This window comes from Gymnogyps californianus, chromosome 5 (genome assembly GCF_018139145.2).
Source record: "Gymnogyps californianus isolate 813 chromosome 5, ASM1813914v2, whole genome shotgun sequence".
Taxonomy (NCBI): domain Eukaryota; kingdom Metazoa; phylum Chordata; class Aves; order Accipitriformes; family Cathartidae; genus Gymnogyps; species Gymnogyps californianus.
Genome location: NC_059475.1, coordinates 45,670,049 through 45,690,537, shown reverse-complemented (window position 1 = coordinate 45,690,537; position 20,489 = coordinate 45,670,049). Strand labels below are relative to the sequence as shown.

The window sequence follows — 20,489 nt, the reverse complement described above, 5'->3', positions numbered from 1 at the left end:
GTTACCTGCAATAAGGATTAAAAGCATGAATGCATAGCTGAGAAGGACAAGAGAAATGAGATAACTTAACTCCCGCCTCCTGTCAATATGTATTTCTCACAGGACTATCAACAAGCTTGTTACAGGCTGTAAGTCACCTCCTAGCCAGGGGAGTGTAGGAAGAAGCATCACTTCCTAGCAGATTATTCCCCACCTGCCCGAGAGTCATTCAGGCGCTTACCGCTGAAGCGCGTCCCTGCCCTGCCCTGCCTCCGGCCGCAGAATCGCACCAGGCTGGCCAGTCCCGGCCCGGCGGGAAACGCCTGCTTCTCCCCGGCGCCGAGACTCCCCGCCGTCCGGGGTCAGCCGGATATTGTAACGCCTCCACTGGCCCGGGAACAGCCCTCCGGCCCGGCCGCGCCCGGAGGGGCGGCTGGGGCCCAGCCTACCCCGCGGCGGCCGAGCCCGGTGGCGGCCCCAGGAGAAGCAAGAGCGGCGGGGAGCGCCCGAGGGACCGCGACTCCAGCCCCGGGGCCGCCGGCCAACCGCCCCTCGCCCTGAGACAGCAGCTCCCTCAGCCCTCTGCTCCCCATACCTGGTCCCGCATACGGCGGGGCGGGCGGACACGGCGGCCCAGCACCCGCGGCCCCTCCCGCCGCTTCCCCGTTACTACAACAACCGACGGGCGATGGCCCCGCCCCGTCCCCACTGCGCAGGCGCCCCCCGCCCGCCCCAGTGCGCAGGCGCAAATAGTCCAGCCGCGCGCCCGGCCTTTTCTCCGCCCACCGCCGCTGCTTCCACCTCCTCCCGCATGGCGGGCGGGACCAAGGGGGGCGGGGCCAAGGGGGCGGGACCGCCTCCCGAGCGGTGAGGGATTCGATTGGCAGTGGAGGCCCGTACGTCAGCGTGGTGCGTGAATGGAGCGGCGCGCCCGCGGCCAATCGGAGTGCTAGGCGGCGGCGTGCGCTCCGGTACCGGGAGGGGGCCGGGACCGGGACCGGGAGGGGCCCCGGTGAGAGAGCGCGGCCGGTAACGGGCGACGCCGGGCGGTGATCGCGGCCCGGTCCTTGCGAGCAGGTTTCGTGCCGGCCGGGAGGATGAGCCGGTTCCTGAACGTGCTGCGCAGCTGGCTGGTGATGGTGTCGGTCATCGCCGCCGGGAACACCCTGCAGAGCTTCCGCGACCACAGCTTCCTCTCGGAGAAGCTGTACACCGCCAGCCCCGGCCTCGGTAAGGGCCGCGCCGGCCGCCCCGAGGCCTGGAGGTCGCCTTCCAGCCGTGGGCCTTGGGCGCTCCTCGGGGCCCCGCCTCAGCGGCTGCTCTCGGGCCCGGGAGCCGCCTGCTGCCCCGGCGTGCGCCTCCCCGGCGGGGATGGGGGGGTGGCAAGCGGGGCTGGGCGCGGTCTCCATCTGCTCCCCCCTTCTTTGCGCAGTGAACGGGCTCCAGGCTCGGACCTTTGGCGTCTGGACCCTGCTGTCATCAGTGATCCGCTGTCTCTGCGCCATCGACATCCGCAATAGGACGTATGTACAGGAGCACTGGAGAAATCCTTTGGTTTGCTTGCTAGTCACAACCTGAGCAGCTAGCTTAGAGGGCAGCGCAGAGGAAGTGGGGAATCAAAAGCTGTTCCTGAACTTTCTGTAGGGTTGAAAGTGTCCCCCCAAAAAAGCTTAAATAGCAGTGCGGGATTTGTGTGTTAACTGCTGCTCCCTTCTGCCTCTGTGGGGAGAGCCTGTGCATTTGAGTTCTGTTTCTTAGCTCAGGCAGAAATTGGTAGATCTGAGAACTTCTTATGTCACAAATTTCTGAGTGCCAGGTTGGAAAGCATCTTCTGATGGCGTTGCTGCTCTGTTGACATTAAGCAATTGGCAGTGCTGTGGTCTGACTGATGCTCGGTACTTCTTTTCCTATGACAGCTCAGCTAAAGACTGTGGCAGGTTGAGAGGCCCCTTGCAGTGGTCTTAACCCGCTGCTTTCTTTCATACACTCTTATCTGAGGCTGAGGACAAGGCCTGAGGTGCAGCCTGATGCTGTGGTGGGAGGCAGGCCATTTCTCCCTGTGGTAACAGAAGTATTTCTGAGAGGGATTTCCAAGCAGGCTGATTCTGGGTCTGTGCTGGACAAAGCCTGTGTTGGAGGTTGCTAGAACTCACTCTTTTGTCACCGCCTCCCCCAGCCCCGCAGCAGAAGTCACTGTTCATCTGGCAGCGTGTCCTTGGATTGCCTAGACTTGTCTGTGGTAGGGAGGTACACGGACTCAATTACCTGTTTTTAGGGGGTGGTGGCAATACCAATTACCCTGGAGCCAGTTGTGTCTTAGAAGGATTTATCTTGCATCTCTTGGACCGGCTCCCTTTCCACAGCTGTGGCCCCTAGAGGGTAGCAGAGCACAGGTGGGAAGATGTGTTGGGTGATGCACCCTGGAGTCAGCCAAGTCCTTTTGCCCTAGTTCTTGGCTCATCCAGTTCTCACCCTCTTTTTGCATGTGCACGTGCTTCTCACTTCACCAGTACCCTACCCTTGCTCTCCCCTCTTCACCTGCCTTCAGGCCAGATAATGCCTGTGACTTTCAATGCACCATTGAACACGCTGCCCTGTTCTCCTCTCAGCTGTTGTCCAGGGAGCTTTTGCACCTCACTAGGCAAGGGACCAACTGCCCTCCGTGCTGTCACAGTGAGGACAGATGGGGCAGCATGCAGGTTTGCCTCTTTTCCACTCAGCCATGCTTGTGCCCATACTATGGGCTATATGATAACCTGCTTCTTTCTGCTCTCCAACAGCCTCTATTACATCACACTCTTCACCTTCTTTTTGGCCCTTGTTCACTTCCTCTCCGAGGTCTTCATTTACCACACTGCAGCCTTGACAATTGGAGTTATGGCACCCCTCATGGTAGCAAGTAAGTAGAGCTCTGCATCCTCCCCCCACAAACTCCCCTTGGAGCTATGACCCCTGAGAAACACTCTCCATGGGGCTATGAGCTACGGGCAGGGAGGGGATGGTGGGAGGGAATGTCTCGTCTCCTGTCCAGCATTTTCTACACAACTCATCCTGTGTCTCCATCACAGGTTTCTCTATCTTGGGGATGTTGATTGGGCTGCAGTACCTGGAGGTAGAAGCACTGTCACAAAACAAGAAGAAAAACTGAAGCTGAGGGCCCTGTGTAGGTCAGCGTTGTCTCATGTCTTCACTGCCAAACTTCCACTAAAGCTCAGCTGAACTTCTCCAGGACACCAGTCCCACTGGTGGGTCAATGTTGGACTCTGTCAATCATTCTTCATTACCAAGTGTTTTTTCTTGTCCAGGCAACATTTTAACTGACTGATGTCAAAGACCAAGTCCCAGAGGAGTTTGTGTCAAAGCTTGCAGGGGGGCAGTTGGTGACTGCCTCCCCGGAGGATAGCAGGCAATGCCTCAGGCGTGCCCAGTGCACTAAGGGCTTCTCTCCCAGTGTACCTGTGGGGAGGAGGTGTAGAGCTACCCAGGATCCACTGAACACTTTGGACCAGAGAGAATGTCTGCTGCCCCAGCACTGCTGTGTAACTCACATATGTGTGTTCCTCAGGGGCCATTTCTAATAAATGACAGAAAACTGCAGGGCGCTATGTCTGTCTTTCCACTACACAGCAGCGGGTAGAGGATGTACAACCTCAGAGCAAACAGCAGTTTCTACTGTATGTTGCAGAATAAATCATCTCTCTTTACAACAAACCCCTTTCCCTGACTCCTCCTGACAAAGTTCAAGGTCTGACTGCTCACATCACACACACACACGAAGAGAGTTGTTGCAGCTCTTGCTTCCGCAGCATACTGGCGACAGCAAACTGCATACATCTGTGAGCAAGGACTGAGCTACCTTTGCAGTGAGCTATAACTACAGAAGACAGAGAAAACAGGAACAGGTTGCTTAGACCAAGAGGAAATAATGCCCAAAGCAGATGGGCAGTGCACAGAAGGTAGGAAGGAACCAGCAGGATCTCCTAGCTGGGAAGACGGTGCATGTGCAGAAGAAAGAAAGGAAAAACACAGAAGGGAGGAAAAGAGCACAACAGTAGCAGTGGGCAGAAAGATGATTTTTCCATTCTGCAAAACATTTCAGGCTATTAAAAGAGTCAGATGTAGACTGTTTCAACCATTTAATATGAATGTGTCAGGTTTCATTGTACACTTCAAATGTTTTTTATATAAAAACTTATATTTGAAAGCCATTTTAGACCCCCATCCTCAATCCCAAACTATCAAAGATAGGACTTGAATTTTTTAATGTGTCAAAAGACTGTATCATTTCACCCAAAAAATGTTTTGTCAGAAATGGTCTGTCAGAGAGGACTGTTTTTATCCATTCCACCTGGTTGTGGTTTTTGTGTGTATCCCCCCCCCACTGACATATGCATAACTGTGTGATTTAAGGAGTATAAGGACACTTGATGTCTCCACCAGTGGAGGGATGCTGGAAAGGAAGGAGAAGGGATATAAGGATCTACACTTTGAAGATAAACAGCAGCATTCAGAGGGGCAGTGTCTACAAGACACAAATGCTGGTAAGAGGGCTGCTTCTCCTGTGCTCTGTTATAAAGTGGGAAGCTTTCACACTGGAGCAAATCTGGATTCCCATCATACTCAAACCCCTCTCTGGCTGTGAAGAGCAACACAGCCTTGGCTGGTTATCTCAATATAACACTTCACAAAAGTTTTTATGTAGTGCTGAAACATGCAAAAGGCACTTTATCATTAAGGAGGAAGACACAGTCCTCAGCCCAGGGAGCTTGTGGTTTGACTCACTCCTGTTGCTAGTGTAGTGATGAGCCACATAATAAAACCAGAGCTGGCAGTGGCAGAGGCACTGCTTTGCACTTGCTGGTGATATGCTGAGGCCTCTATCGTCGCCTGTGCACCACAGAGCATCACAGGCGCCGAGGCAGAGCAATCCCTCTTCCTGGGAGCCAGCTGAAAGCTCTTCCAGGGCTGCTCACGGAGTAAGCATGGTCCAGCTTCTGCATTTCATGTCACAGCTTGCCTGTGAGAGGACACACAGCCACATGCAGGGTGCCACCCTTATGTGCTCAGCGCTAGCCTGGAACTATGGCTTTTCTCAGCATGTGTGCTTTTTCTTTTCCAAGCATACATGGTGGGATGGGGGGGAAGCAGTGGGTTTTCCCAACTTTTCCTCCCAAGCAGCAAATTCTCCAAAACAGCAAGATGCAGAGGTATAATTGAAGAGAGCAACTCCCTTTTTGTTTTGCTCTTTCACACTCTCCACAAGCGGTTCACTGGGCTCCTGTCCTGAGGCTGCCCCCCTGCTGTGATGCACATGTAACAGGAGGATGGTGTAGGTAGCAAAGACGGGAATGAGGGGGCTGCATCTCCCAGCTCTGCCACTCCTCCATTTCACAGCTTTGATTCCTCAAGGACTATGGGATCAGTGCAGGCTCCTGGCATCACTTTCTGCAAGTCAGAGAAAAACAATATGGTTAGGATCCTGGGTGGCTAGACCCAGGCTTCAGAGAGACAAGCTGGCCAGAGGCTGGCTAATTCACAGCTCCCTGCTAGTGTGCAGAAATCCCCAAAGAAGAATCACCATCCTCAGAGAGTGCACCTGGTTCCCTCCTCCAGACCTTTCTACTGCCCAGACAAGGGGCACTGGGGCAGCAGGGCAGAGTAAGAGTCCTATTTCCCTTAAGCTACTTGCTGTAGTCCTCAGATCACAGTTAATTCACAGAAGTTGTACAGGCCCAGGTATCAGCCCCACAGCCAGCTCACTGAAGACATTTCACTGTGACGCAAGATCAGCCTCGAAGTGGTAAAGCTGCAGGGCCAGTTCCCTGGGCAAGGGAAGGAACTGGGAAGTCCTCCTTCATGCCATGGGGCAGCGCAGGGTCTGTGCAAGCACCAGAGAGAACCTGCATCCTGTGCACCCTCAAAAGGCTCAGCACAGCAACTAGCTCCTCTCTGTCCTTACTCTGGCATGTCTGAGGGCCTCTTCAACTCCCAGACAGATTGCTGGTTCTGCTCATCTTCAAGTCTTTTCATCCCCACCCCCCATACAGGGCTGGCACCCTCTGCCTCGCTTCTTCTTTGTCCCCAGCTTGGACTTACGGCTGGGATAATTCCACAGAGTGGTACAGATAAGGCCTTCTTCGAAGTTCATTACTCATATCTTAAAGAGCCGTAAGAAATGAGGCAAACATACACAAGGTTTTTTCTGCATAAATCCTATAGAAGAATTAGCCTGATTACTTGAACCCTCCTACAATTCCTTCCCTTAAGATGGAGGGAGCTGTAGAATCATTTCCCAGAGGAAAAGCAAGGACAACTGAGACTGCTGCCCAATTACCACCCTATCCTGGGCTGCATGAAACTGCCAAACTTTCACAATTCTAGTTCAGCTTTCCTGGGTAGAGCTTGATGACCTTCTCTGCTGAGCCCTTCTGGGGTGTGTTAGGATTAAACCCGAGACTTCTCCTTCTCCCAGGGGATTTCAGATACCTCTCTTCAAGTTCTGACTCTGCTTACGGTGAGACACCCCAATTGTCAGCGATTCAGAAGACAGCATGCAGACTTGTAAGGGTAAATGTGGAGTCTCCCACAGCCTGGGCTCCGAGTTAACTCACTGTGGGGCAAGACTGACATCTGAGGCAGGAGTCAGAGGTGCATGGGAAAGAGGTTCACATCCCCAGTGCAGTTCAAGAGAAGTCCAGGCAGCATGGAAGCAAGAGATACAAACCAGTTTCATTTTCAGTCGCCTCTTATGCAAACTGCAGGTGAAAATGTTTTATAGAGGTCAGCAGCAATATCCCAAAGCAGAGGAGATCAGGAAAGCTTCAAAGAGATGCCTGGAAGCAAAAGCCAGGAAGCGCAAAGAGGGAACTCCTACCAGCAGGAGAGGTAGGGGGGTGCATCAAGTAGTGCCAGAGGTAGGAGTAAGGGGAAAGCTGCATTTAGGCTTTGGAAGCCCCACCAGAATGCATCATGGAAGCGCTCTGGCAACCCTGAACAGGCTCCCCAAGCACCTCTGGAGTCTGAACACCACTCACCTGCTGTGGAGCTACAGGAACAGAGATTTAGGAGATCAGCCAGCCTGCAAGGCTCCACCACCTTGAGAAAGGAAGGCTGCTCTCACAGCTGGGAGTCGCAGTACTGGAAAAGGGCATGCAGACAGCCTCCCCATGGCTTTGGGACAGGAGGTGAAGGCTGCTTACCACACAGTAAGCACAGAAAGGGAGCAGGGAAGTTTGGGAGGCAGGGGAGGGTACACACCATTTGTGCCTACTACACAAAATTCCAGCAGGTTTTTTTTATTGGCAGTATTTCACTAGAAAGTAAGCATGCTACAGCTTGCAAGGGACTCCAGTAAGTTACTGAGGGTGGATGCTTTTCCTAACGCCCTAAGCCAGCCTCTAAATCACACTGGCCTTGGGAGGAAAAAGCAACATGCTTTTGGGTATTCCACTGAGATCCATCAGATGCATCTTTGCATCCAGGCAAACATACAATCAGCAAAAAAAGGCACTTGGCCCTGATTGAGTCCTGACTTATCTAGGACATGGTTTGAGGACACAGCAGAACTTCAGTCCTGTTTTAACCAAATCCCTTGCTGTGTCTGTACGCCTAGAGCAGGTCACTGATCATCCAAAGTCATCCACTCATCAGTGCTCAGCCCTGCTGGTAGCATAACACTCCAGACAAAAGTTTTTAATTTCATTACAATTCAAAAACCAGGACGAAGTCTGAAACCACTTTACTCCCTACTCTCTGCTATCAAGAATAGGTTCTTCACACACACACACAAAAATTTCAATTTATCTACCACTATATAAGACAGGCACAAAGTAGTCTCAAGTGCCCTGAACACACATTAATCAAATTTGCAAGTTTCAAAGAGGGCCAGCAAAGCCCAGTTTGAATGAAAAGATAGTCCTGCCATTTTGGAATCCTGCACTTCATATGATAGCTTCTTTCTTAAAAACCCACACGAGCTTAAAAGTATTTCCAAAGAAATGTTTCCTAATACTTTTCTTGAACAATTCACTCCCAAGTCAAAACAAACCATGGAAAATCAGCAAAGATGCTTATTTCATAATGCAAAGAAACAATGCAGGAAGGTTTGCATGGATGCTGGAAACCAGGAGCAGATGAGCACAGGCTGTACACAGCATATACATGAGTATAACGTGTATTCTGTGTATGCTGAATCAACTGACACTACCATGAAACCTTAAGGCACAATGTTGGAATGGCTTCAGATGCACTTACAACAAAGGCAGCCCACAAAGAGATTCATTATCATGTAAAACGGGCGTTTGATCCGAGTGTCCTGAGGTACAGAAAGCTAGCCCTGCTGGTGCCCTGGGAACTGAGGCAGACAGAAGTGGGAGGATTGTTGGAACCACACCACAGCTTTATTAATAGAGAACAAGGTGTCCACAATGCCATTAGGCTAATTTAGTTCCCACTACAAGTTCTACTAATTGCAACATCTGTTTAATTATAACCATAAGCAGATAAGGGCTCCAACAGAAGACAAACTACTTGTGAACACAAGGCAGGTCCTGCAGGAAGAAGGGAAACCATCCTGCAGTGTGGACACAGTGGCCAAAAGCTCTGACAGGTAGCTACTGAGAGGCTGTGATTCCTGGGCAGAGAGTCAAGGCTGATAAACGCTAACTCTTGTCACTGAAGCTATGGCTTCATACATTGCTCTTCTCCCTGCAAAGTCAACAGCTCAGCCAGATTCTAGGCTTTCTATTTCATCACCAGAAGCCACTACTAGGTGAAAATGGAAGATCTTTCCCTGTGGGAATCAGCATGTGGGTTTTTCCCTTGTGTGTTCCTTAATACACTGGGAAATCAGGCTGTTCCACAGTCCTACTCTGCACCAAAGCCACTCAACAGCGGAACATCCAGCTAAAGGTTTTGACAGTTTTCCATCAGATCATTTCTATTTCTTCACCAGGAAGTATCACACCTTGTTAAGCCAATACTCCGGATGAAGGGCCCCCAGAGAAAACAATAAGCCAGCTGCCTTCCTCCACCGTGGGACTGCACCTCCATTGGGTCAAGACAGGGGAAGACCCACTGTCATCAAAAGGGCTACACAGCCAACAGTATAGTGTTTCAGTGGGAAGTGTGAGGCCTGCACAACTCCACCGCTCTGCATCCTCTGGAAGCTCACATCTGACTGAGTGTCAGTCTTCTCATTGCAACAGCCATAGAATCATAGAATTGTTTAGGTTGGAAAAGACCTTTAAGATCATCGAGTCCAGATCATCGAGTCCAACCGTTAACCTAACACTGCCAAGTCCACCACTAAACCATGTCCCTAAGTGCCACATCTACACGTCTTTTAAATATCTTCAGGGATGGTGACTCAACCACTTCCCTGGGCAGCCCGTTCCAATGCTTGACAACCCTTTCGGTGAAGAAATTTTTCCTAATAGCCAATCTAAACCTCCCCTGGTGCAACTTGAGGCCGCTTCCTCTTGTCCTATCACTTATTACTTGGGAGAAGAGACCAACACCCACCTCACTACAACCTCCTTTCAGGTAGTTGCAGAGAGCAATAAGGTCTCCCCTCAGCCTCCTTTTCTCCAGGCTAAACAACCCCAGTTCCCTCAGCTGCTCCTCATAAGACTTGTGCTCTAGACCCTTCACCAGCTTCGTTGCTCTTCTTTGGACACACTCCAGCACCTCAATGTCTTTCTTGTAGTGAGGGGCCCAAAACTGAACGCAGTATTCGAGGTGCAGCCTCACCAGTGCCAAGTACAGGGGAACGATCACTTCCCTAGTCCTGCTGGCCACACTATTTCTGATACAAGCCAGGATGCTGTTGGCCGCCTTGGCCACCTGGGCACACTGCCGGCTCATATTCAGCCAGCTGTTGACCAACACCCCCAGGTCCTTCTCTGCCGGGCAGCTTTCCAGCCGCTCTTCCCCAAGCTTGTAGCATTGCATGGGGTTGTTGTGACCCAAGTGCAGGACGTGGCACTTAGCCTTGTTGAACCTCATACAATTGGCCTTGGCCCATCGATCCAGCCTGCCCAGATCCCTCTGTAGAGCCTTCCTACCCTCAAGCAGATCAACACTCCCACCCAACTTGGTGTCATCTGCAAAATTCCTGAGGGTGCACTCAATCCCCTTGATTGCACCAGATCATTGATAAAGATATTAAACAGAACTGGCCCCACTGAGCCCTGGGGAACACCACTTGTGACTGGCCACCATCTGGATTTAACTCCATTCACCACAGCTCTTTGGGCTCAGCCATCCAGCCAGTTTTTTTACCCAGCGAAGAGCATGCCTGTCCAAGCCATGAGCAGCCAATTTCTCCAGGAGAATGCTGTAGGAAACAGTGTCAAAGGCTTTACTAAAGTCTAGGTAGACAATGTCCACAGCCTTTTCCGCATCCACTAAGCGGGTCACCTTGTGATAGAAGGAGATCAGGTTAGTCAAGCAGGACCTGCCTTTCATAAACCCATGCCGGCAGGGCCTGATCACCTGGTTGTCCTGTATGCACTGTGTGATGGCACTCAAGATTATCTGCTCCAAAACCTTCCCTGGCACCGAGGTCAGACTGACAGGCCTGTAGTTCCCCGGATCCTCCTTCTGGTCCTTCTTGTAGATGGGCGTCGCATTTGCTAACCTCCAGTCAACTGGAACCTCCCCAGTTAGCCAGGACTGCTGATAAATGATTGAAAGTGGCTGGGTGAGCACTTCCGCCAGCTCCCTCAGTACCCTTGGGTGGATCCCATCCAGCCCCATAGACTTGTGTGTGTCTAAGTGGCGTAGCAGGTCGCTAACCATTTCCCCTTGGATTATGGCAGCTTCATTCTGCTCTCTGTCTCTGTCTTCCAGCTCAGGGGGCTGGGTACCCAGAGAACAACTGGTCTTATTATTAAAGACTGAGGCAAAGAAGGCATTAAGTATTTCAGCCTTTTCCTCATCCTTTGTCACTATGTTTCCCCCCGCATCCAATAAAGGATGGAGATTCTCCTTCGTCCTCCTTTTGCTTCTAATGTATTTATAGAAACATTTTTAATTGTCTTTTACAGCAGTAGCCAGATTAATTTCTAGCTGGGCTTTGGCCCTTCTAATTTTCCTCCCTGTATAACCTCATGACATCCTTGTAGTCCTCCCGAGTTGCCTGCCCCTTCTTCCAAAGGTCATAAACTCTCCCTTTTTTCCTGAGTTCCAGCCAAAGCTCTCTGTTGAGCCAGGCTGGCCTTCCTCCCCACCAGCTCATCTTTCGGCACATGGGGACGGCCTGCTCCTGCACCTTTGAGATTTCCTTTTTGAAGAATATCCAGCCTTCCTGGACTCCTTTGCCCTTCAGGACTGCCTCCCAAGGGACTCTGTCAACCAGTCTCCTAAACAGGCCAAAGTCTGCCCACTGGAAGTCCAAGGTGGCAGTTCTGCTGACTCCCCTCCTTACTTCTCCAAGAATCGAAAACTCTATCATTTCGTGATCGCTATGCCCAAGACGGCCGCCAACCATCACATCACCCACAAGTCCTTCTCTGTTCGCGAACAACAGGTCCAGCGAGGCACCTTCTCTAGTTGGCTCACTCACCAGCTGTGTCAGGAAGTTATCTTCCACACACTCCAGGAACCTCCTAGACTGTCTCCTCTGTGCTGTATTGTATTTCCAGCAGACATCTGGTAAGTTGAAGTCCCCCACAAGAACAAGGACTAGCAATTTTGAGACTTCTCCCAGCTGCTTATAGAGCATTTCATCTGCCTCTTCATCCTGGTTACGTGGTCTATAACAGACTCCCACCATGATATCTACCTTGTTGGCCTTCCCTCTGATTCTTACCCATAAACACTCAACCCTATCATCACCATCATTAAGCTCTAGACAGTCAAAACACTCCCTAACACACAGGGCTACCCCACCACCTCTCCTTCCTTGCCTATCTGTTCTGAAGAGTTTATAGCCATCCATTGCAGCACTCCAGTTGTGCGAGTCACCCCACCATGTTTCCGTGATGGCAACTATATCATAGTTTTCCTGCTGCACAATGACTTCCAGCTCCTCCTGTTTGTTGCCCATGCTGTGTGAATTGGTGTAGATGCACTTCAGTTGGGCTCTTGATCCTGCTCCCTTTTTGGGGGGAGAAGCCCCAGTTCCTACGTGACCATTTTCAGGTGCTTCCGTGGTTTCTAACACATCAATAACCCTTGCATCTTTGCTGCCACATGGATCTCCATCCCCTACCTCCACTGAGACGGCAGACCAAAGGACCTCGCTAGTACACCGTCCCTTAAACATGGGCGTGCTGCCCCCAGGCTTATCACTAGTGGGCCTGGTTTTATCCCTTTCCCCCTTTAAATCTAGTTTAAAGCTCTTTCCAATGAGCCCTGCTAACTCCTGTGCAAAGATCCTTTTCCCCCTTTGAGACAGATGTACCCCATCTATTGTCAGCAGGCCTGGTGTTGTGTAAACCGACCCATGATCAAAAACCCCAAAATTCTGCTGGTGACACCAGGCTTGGAGCCAGGTATTGATCTGCTGGCTCTTCCTGTTTCTTCCCTCATCATTCCCTGCACCTGGAAGGATAGAGGAGAACACTACTTGTGCTCCTGATCCCTTAACCAGTCGTCCCAAGGCCCTGAAGTTTCTTGTGATTGTCCTCGGACTTCTTGTTGCAACTTCATCACTGCCTACCTGAAAAATCAATAATGGATAATAATCTGAGGGCTGTACCAGCGTAGGAAGCTTTCTCTTCACATCTTTAACCTGGGCCCCAGGGAAGCAGCAGACTTCCCTAAGAAGTGGGTCTGGTCTGCATATTGGGCCTTCTGTTCCCTTCAGAAGGGAGTTTCCTATGACAATGACCCATCTTTTTTTCTTTATGGAAGCAGTTTTGATGCAGGGCATATACAGCAACATGCCTGAGCCTTGCAGTGTCTATTTTGCAACTGGGATCTCAGTTGTAACACTGGCAATTGTACCAAGCTAGGTCTGCTAACAAAGGTGGTGACATAAACTTCAGCCATCAAAAAAGTACCAGTATACCCCAAGCAGGCTTGCCCAGCTCATGCAGTTACAGGTTCTCAACTACCTGGTCCCAAATCAACACCACACGTGTACCCTACTAAAACTGCCACAGACTGCAGCATGGAGACAGCTTCAGAAGCACTCAGCCTGGAGTCAAATCTTTCCCTGCCCATGGGACTCTTCCTCACGCTTGCATCAAAGCATGGCAGCTTCACGCTCCCTGTAGCACATGCTCTAGTCTTAGCAGGATTAAGGCTGTTTTTCCCAATGGACTCACTCTGCTTTTGCCTGTTAGTCCTGTTGGCTGTGGCTCTAGGTGATACACACACTCAATGAACACCTTGAAAAGCAAAGGGTAGCATGGTTAACTTGGCAGATCAGCCAGTCAGTGTGAAGCAGAGGACAGTGAGTAATAAAGCATTACACCTCGAGCAACAGCTGAGAAAATGCCAAGTGCCGTTGAGATTCACAGATTAGCAAGCACAGAGCTTTACAATTTTCAGGCATTCTTATACCAAAAGGCACCAACCCAATGACTCTGTTATTGCTAGATGTTTTTAAACTTCCTTCTTGAAGTCGGCCATGTGCCCTGGCTGTGATCAAAGCCAACTCTTCTACAGGGCTCCTGGTATCACTTCCAGCCAAGAATCTGGACTATAAAAGTAACGTCAGAGAAGAGTCTCCAAATGCCTGCACCTCCTCTCCCCAGTAATTTACTGACAATTCAGTTCTCCATCTGCTCCAGCACCAGACTTTGCCTTGCTGCACCTAGTTGAATCCCTATGCCCCTATCTGACATGAGTCTGGTGGGATCTCCACTCTGTTCTTGAAAGCTGTTTTGTCTTTCCTCTCAGGTGGGTACCCGAGAAGGCCAGAAAGATTCTTGGTACTCTATGGCCATTGCTGTCACCCCAAAAGTGCCATTGGCTTGGTGCCTGTGCTACCCGTGAGCGTTCAGAGAAGCAGATTAGTGCGATTCTCCTACCTTTGTGTATGAGCTAGTGAGCAGGAATGGGAATTGATGGGGTTAGGGTTACAAGCTACAGTCCCGTAATCCATGATCTGATTGCTGCCTTGGAGTCTCTGTAACAACAGCTACAAGTCACCATCCCAGAAGAGATGGAGGCAAGTAAGGAGGGAAATGAAAGGGGGGGAAATAAAAAAGAGGAACAGGCAAAGGAAAAAAAACAGTAAAATCACCCAAGCATGTGTAAGGCAGCTGTGCCATGTAGAAAAGCTCCAGTACCTGACTCCATCAGAGCTCTCCACAAAGGCAGCACACAATGCTCAAGCCCAGCTTGCTGCTCCCCTAACTGAGGCATCCATGTTAGCGCAGAACACCAGCTTCAGCCCACCTTCAGTTGGTCGAGCACCTGGGGTTGTTTGTTAAGCTTGAGAAGTACCCAGGTGAGCTCAGCCATGTGGAGGCTACATTTGGGTGTGAGGTGGGGTGTCTGTCATGACTTCCTCAGATCATGACTCCTCAGGAGGAAGGAGCTGCCAGTGACGTTTTTGATTGACTGAGACCTGTTACCTCACAGACATCCCTCTGGTTCTTACTACAGTCAGTTCTGGAGGCTTTTAGGATTATAGAAATGACACCTGTACCACCTTTGCTCTGGTCTCAACACCCTCCCCACTCCAGCAGCAAGTTCTTACAATTGTATTTATACTAAAAATGGCTTCAGCAAAAGTGTACAATTCATCTGGTGAGAGAAGTGTCTGACACAGGGAAAGGACCTTACTACTGCTAGGCATCATGTTTGCTGCTGAAGGACCTTGATATTTCCTGGGCCTTCCACATACGTGTTATAAATTAACTCACAGTGCCACCAGCACCTCTCATTACAACCCTGCTGCCTCAGGGCTTGCGGAGGATGGTTTGGCCTTACAATTCATCTTCTATCTTTGACTTCAGCACTGTTAATCAAAGGATACAAGCAGTCTGGTGTATATCAAAACAGACTGGTCTTTACCCCAGCTCAGCTTAGCTAAATGTGTTCCAGTTAGCCCCATTCATGCCAGGATTCTGGGAGAGCAATTGTCTTCTAGCTTGGTCCTGTAGACCATGATGGTCACCACTGCTAAAAATCAGCCAAAGTTGTAAGCCCCAGAGCAGAAAAAAAAGCAGGAATTCTTTTTAAGTTATGACAATGGGGGAGGGACTCCTTCACCCAAGCTAGATAAATTGTACAGCCTTTTTCTCCCCCATCTAGTCTAGAATTATATGTGCAAGAACTACTCAAGGCAGCATCAATTCCCTTTACTTATCCTACCCTCTGCATTTGTGCTCAGATAGTTCAGTAAAAATAAATAAAAAAGCATATATTTTGTAATTGAAAATCCACCTTCCTGAGCAGCCGGTCGGAGCAGAGCTGCTTCTTGGACCTTCTGGTCTCTCTCCAGATCGGACTGGTTAGATTATCTGGAGGAAGGCAGCACTGTCTTCTGAAAAGAGCTGACTCGAGCCAGCAGAGAGCTGAGCTTATGCACTTTGCTAGTCATGGTCACTGATGGCTTCATGAACGTTGAGTGGACGTCTCTGCTAACGTCCTAGAAGAGGAGCCCAGAGCAATAAGTAAAAGAGCCTCAAACAACCACCAGTCCCCTCCCTTTCCCTGCAGGGAGAGCTTCTAAGAGTATCCACTGCAATTAGTTCACCGGAGGCCCTCTCCCACATGCAAACAGCTGCATTTATTGCACAGCATGCCACAGGGACATCATACCCTGAGCTCTGGTGTGCACATATGAACTACCAGCCTTGTCTGCAGCACTGCGCAAAGTGTGGGGAGCAGGCTTCTCAAGCCCTCATTTGGGCTTTGCCACCTAGCTTCCTCCAGTCCCATACACTAAACCCCACTTGGCAGCTGAGGACAGGGAACAAGAGGAATAACCTGCCTCCCTAGGGGCCTGGAATAATAAGTTACCCAGCTCGAAACATGGGCAAAGCACTGGAGGGCTCAGTGCATTGTCAGGGAAGAGAAGCGAGCACAGCGCTGCCCTACATCTGTCCCTAGCCGATATGAAGATGTGTGAAGCCCTGCAGACTCCCAGAAGACCAGAGCCTACAGATTCTGTGAGAGATTAACAGCAAGCAAACAGAGGCCCCAGCAGCTGGTAGAGCTGGGATTACAGCCACCTGTCTGAAAACGCCAACAAGGAGCTTCCCCACAGGCTGGGCAAGAAGTGGTGGGATAAGAGAAGAGAATCGCAGCTGCAATTGTAACTCAGAAAGGGCCAGCCCCATTCCTAGAAAGGGGAGAGGTTGGCTGTTGTCCTGAGCTAATAGCAGGGGCACAGCAGGGATTGAAGGGGGGTTTACTCACTGTCTGTTCATTATCCAAATTGGCCTGCTGTCTTCGGAGATCAGCCTTAATGAATGCTGGGACAGAGGGAGGAAGAGAGATGTGAAGGCAGTTAAGTCACTATGCAGAGCCCAAATCAATTTCCCCAGGACTCAAAGGGGCAGCAGAGGCCCCAGAGGAGACAGGAACACGTTACGGTGAGCAAGGGAAACCACTCTCCTGGATGAGGCAGAGAGCACTTCTGAAAAAGGCAGGACAGACTCCTTATTGCAGCATGTAGAAGGTGCATCTTTAAGACCCCAGCCAGCAGCCAAGGCAAGAAGCCTTGGATCTTCTTTGTAACATGGACCAGATGCTTAAAGAAGCACAGCAGCATTGCTATGGGACTGCTGTGTGGGTCCTGCCCTTTCCTGGAGGCACCACTACACACAAAAGCCCTTCAATTCATATGCCAAGCCCAAGGGAAAGAGTCACAGCAGAGGAACACTGAAAAATTTAATTACCTGTTACAACGGTCCCCAGGAACAGAAAGGAACAAAGAAAGAGGTTTCCTGCCTTCGTCCCAAAGCGTGCCTTCGTCCCAAAGTGATCCATGATTTGCCCTTGGCCAATGGTGAAAGCAATACCAAAAATCTACAAACAAAGGCAGTGTCAAGCTGTACTGTCATTATAAAGCAGCCCAAACAGCTTCCCAGCTTTACTGAAGTATCAGAGCATATAGGCCAGCCAAGCTGTTGGCCTAGCGAGGCTAAAGTTTGGTTATAAACACATCCAGAGGCACCTTCTTGCAGCTGATGGGAAGACAGGTGACCCTTAAGGCTGGAATCCCATCTCTCACTGGAGAAGAGCCAGGTCCTAGGAACAATGTTGGAAAAGGCAAGGATGACTGGCATCCTGATGGATTTTCCTAAGCAGAAACAGAATGGGTGCCACTCGAGAAATGCCATGAGGAACGTAATTCAAAAAGCCAGGTCCCGGGGTGCTTAGATGTGCAGTACATTCCAATAATCATGGACAAGAAATAGGAGTCAAGGCTGGGAACTACAATTTAATCTCTCTGCCTATAAAGAGGCAAGCAAAGGGAAAACAGCACACCTACCTGTGCTGAGACATTAAGGAGCCCTGATGATGTTCCTTCTGATTCTGGGTATGTCAACTCTGCAGCAAACTCAAAGCCCAGGGGAAGGTATCCTGTCATGAAAAACCTGTAAAGAAACACACAGAAAGGAAGACTCAGCAACTGCCAGAAGGAGGACTGAAGAGGCACAGTGTAGCCCATATCCCTTTTTGGATGCTTCACTGACTGCACGGGATGTTTACCCTAGCATTGTCACAGCTCAGGCAGCTGTCTGACTTCCTCACCACGGCACAGGTCTTCCTCCTACCCAGCAATACCTTTGCCCACAGCCTCAAGGCACAGAGCCAGGCCAGCAGGGAGCTGCCAGTTGCTACAAGAACAAGGCATTAAAAGCAGCATCTCCCACAAGTAACTCTAAGGGACACCATCCCCAGCATGGTCAAACAGCCCCCCAGGTTCCCATGCTTTTCATTCCTGCCCATTGGTCATCCATGGGGCTGTGGTACCACTCGCCTCCCAAACGCTTTCACCTGGTTACCTGGAACATTTAAGGCAGCTGCAGCTGAGCAGGGCCACGCTAACATCCCTGACTCTAATGAAACACATACAAGAGAGAGATAGGAAGAGCAGATCATTTTGTCCTTAAACCATGCAGGAGCCACACACAGGCTATGGCTCTCCCCAATCCCTCCTGCGCCATGAGCTCTGCCTCCCTGCTCATCTCCTAGCAGTTCACATGAAGAAGAAAGCAGCCTGCACATGAACTTACCCCAGCATGCCTGCAGTCACAAAGACCACCCAGAGGTGGCCTAGGCTCAGAGTGAAGGTGTAGGCTATCATTCCCACCAGAGACATGATATAGACGACTAGCGTTGTCTGTCTGCAAGAAAAAGCAGAGTCAGGGTTTTATTTAATCCAGTCCTCCTATTCTTTTCGCCCACAGATCTTGGTATAGTTTGTAGCACATGGTTAAAAAAAGAAAAAAAAAAAAAAACAATTAACAAAATTTGCACAGCTCTCTGACACCCTTACCCCAGACAGAGGAACTGGACTGACAGAGGACACTGAAGGGCCTGCACACACAGCAGGGCAGCAGGAGAAGCAAGAACAGGACCTAGGAGTTTTCACAGCCTTACCTCATGACTGAGGGCTTTGCTCCCTGTGGGGTCAGGGCATCACATCTATAAGGAGGCACCTATGAGGCAGCCAAGAAGCTCAGATCCTACCATGGGCTGACACGTCCCTGGTCATGTACTGTACATGCCTCTTGAGGGGGAGAACAAGAGCCAAATAAAGAGATCATTGATCTTTCTTGGGCACCCCCTGGACAGGCTTACTTATAAGCAGGAGCCGAGGGGATTGAGCACTCCCAAGCAGGAAAGCAAAGGGAAGAGGTGACAACGCTGCTATAGTGTTATGGGCCTGTATTTTTCAGTGCTATCCAAAACACCTTTCATTGCTGCTCCTCCTTTCTGTGTTTAAACTGCCTACTGTACTTGGAGAGGTGATATGCAAGCCAGGTTGCCCTCATAGCCTCACCCTCAAGCCATGGGAGCGTTTAGCAAGGCTAGTGCCAGTTCCTCGGCCAACAGTGGCTGAGCCATGAGCTCTTGTCTCTGGGCAGAAGGGACGAAGAGACCCCATGCCCAGGAAGCATGCCAGGCAGATCTTGGGAACAGCCAGACCTGCAGCCTGGCCACGCTGAGGAACGTCAGTGGGCTCGGTACTGCGAACCACACGCAGCAGCCCAGGCCACCTTTACCAGAACTAGAACATTAGCAATTGTCATCCCTGACTAGACACCAAGGAAACCGTTCCCACATCCAAAAAACAAGGCTCTTTCCAGTACAGGAGATAGCAAGTAGCCCTTCACAGTACATAGTTTTGGGAAGGAAGGAAGGAAAGTTGACTGAAATTCCACCAGGATCTTGAAAGCAGGACAGTTACTGGAGTTGACAAAACTTTTTGGCCATTGTCTTTTAGGAAGAAGTTAAATGTATAACCACGAGCTACTTGTGTACTTTCTACCAAATTTTAGTCTTAATCCATTGCAGAATGTGTTTGGTGTCAGTTCCTAGAATTCTGCTAAAGAAACTAAACCTCAAACTATTTTCACTTCTTTTTTTTTCCTTTTTAATGCAAACAACCACTGTCAAAAATCCAGCCCCAAACAGGCAGCCAGTATTATATTGTGTAATAAAATGTTTCCAGTACACTGAATTACTACAGATAAAACCAGAATGTTCCAGCTAAGGTTCTGTCCTCCCTCACTGCTGCAATGACTGAAGTCAGTGGGGCTCATGCTCATACGTCAATTCTTATCCAAATACAGGCTTGAGAAGCTAATTTCAGACTTCAGCTATTGATCCATGCTGACAAAGGTTCACCAGACACATTTAATGTATGGAAAGGCTAAACAACATTTCACTGTGACAAGTAATTTTGTTTTCTATCAAAAGGGTAGGCAAATCCCTTAACCTCCAATGCTGTATCATTTCTAGAATATGTTCTTTCCAATGCTTTCATGGAGGGAAAAAGTCATCTGTGAAGGCAGCATAAAGGGGCTGCTCACTTCTGCTAGAACCCATTATAGAGAGCTGCTACGTGGCCAGCACACAGCCTGGAGGCTGCAGGAGAAGAGCCAAAAGACTGACAGAAGAGTTAGAGAGCAGCCCCAGAAAGTGAGAGAAGCAGGTAAAAGCCTTTTTCTGCTCAGTACAGATTCCCAGCCCTTGACAAGCAGCTGTGGAGGAAAAGTGCTGACTAGGAAAGGGGCTCAAGGCTAAAATTACAGCTCCCTGGGCTGCACAGACCAAGTTTGAACTGGGTGCTCCTTCCATAAACAGGAGTCTCCAAACTACACAGCAATCAGTGCTAAAACACAGTGCGGGCCTCCAGGAGGTGGCTGTGGCCCTAAGAAGCTTAGTCTCTGCCAGCAGGGACACTTGGCACATGGGGGTTTGGTTTTTTTTTTTCCCCGACAGCCAGTTTTGGTCTCAGTGCAGAGCTCTTAGGATAGTCCCGCAAAATCTCACCCAGTTCCCTAGGCTTATGTTTCAAGTATTCTAAGTAGTTTGTATCTGATTCACTCTGTCGTGACAGTTGCCAACGGTTGCACTTTGCCCCCCAT

At 50.1% G+C, this 20,489-nt stretch overlaps 2 protein-coding genes across 3 annotated transcripts in view; one reads left to right on the top strand and one right to left on the bottom strand.

The window, feature by feature from the left end:
* Positions 1–1,016: 1,016 nt before the first annotated feature.
* ERG28 (ergosterol biosynthesis 28 homolog) lies at positions 1,017–4,105 on the top strand. Its single transcript, XM_050897872.1, has 4 exons — positions 1,017–1,209; positions 1,412–1,502; positions 2,760–2,878; positions 3,048–4,105. Exons 1-4 carry the CDS (start codon positions 1,077–1,079, stop codon positions 3,125–3,127), a joined length of 423 nt encoding a protein of 140 aa, XP_050753829.1. The 5' UTR covers positions 1,017–1,076; the 3' UTR covers positions 3,128–4,105.
* FLVCR2 (FLVCR heme transporter 2) overlaps positions 3,977–20,489 on the bottom strand; it is a 42,693-nt gene continuing 26,180 nt past the window's right edge. The window contains exons 6-12 of one of the 2 annotated variants that reach the window (XM_050897870.1): positions 18,129–18,239; positions 17,381–17,486; positions 16,785–16,914; positions 16,303–16,358; positions 13,962–14,059; positions 6,591–6,609; positions 3,977–5,424 (exon numbers count right to left, since the gene is read on the bottom strand). In XM_050897870.1, the coding sequence (XP_050753827.1) occupies positions 5,368–5,424; positions 6,591–6,609; positions 13,962–14,059; positions 16,303–16,358; positions 16,785–16,914; positions 17,381–17,486; positions 18,129–18,239 (577 nt within the window). In that variant the 3' untranslated portion in view covers positions 3,977–5,367. The remainder of the gene's footprint in view (positions 5,425–6,590; positions 6,610–13,961; positions 14,060–16,302; positions 16,359–16,784; positions 16,915–17,380; positions 17,487–18,128; positions 18,240–20,489) is intronic. The other variant, XM_050897871.1, reaches the window with a different exon arrangement.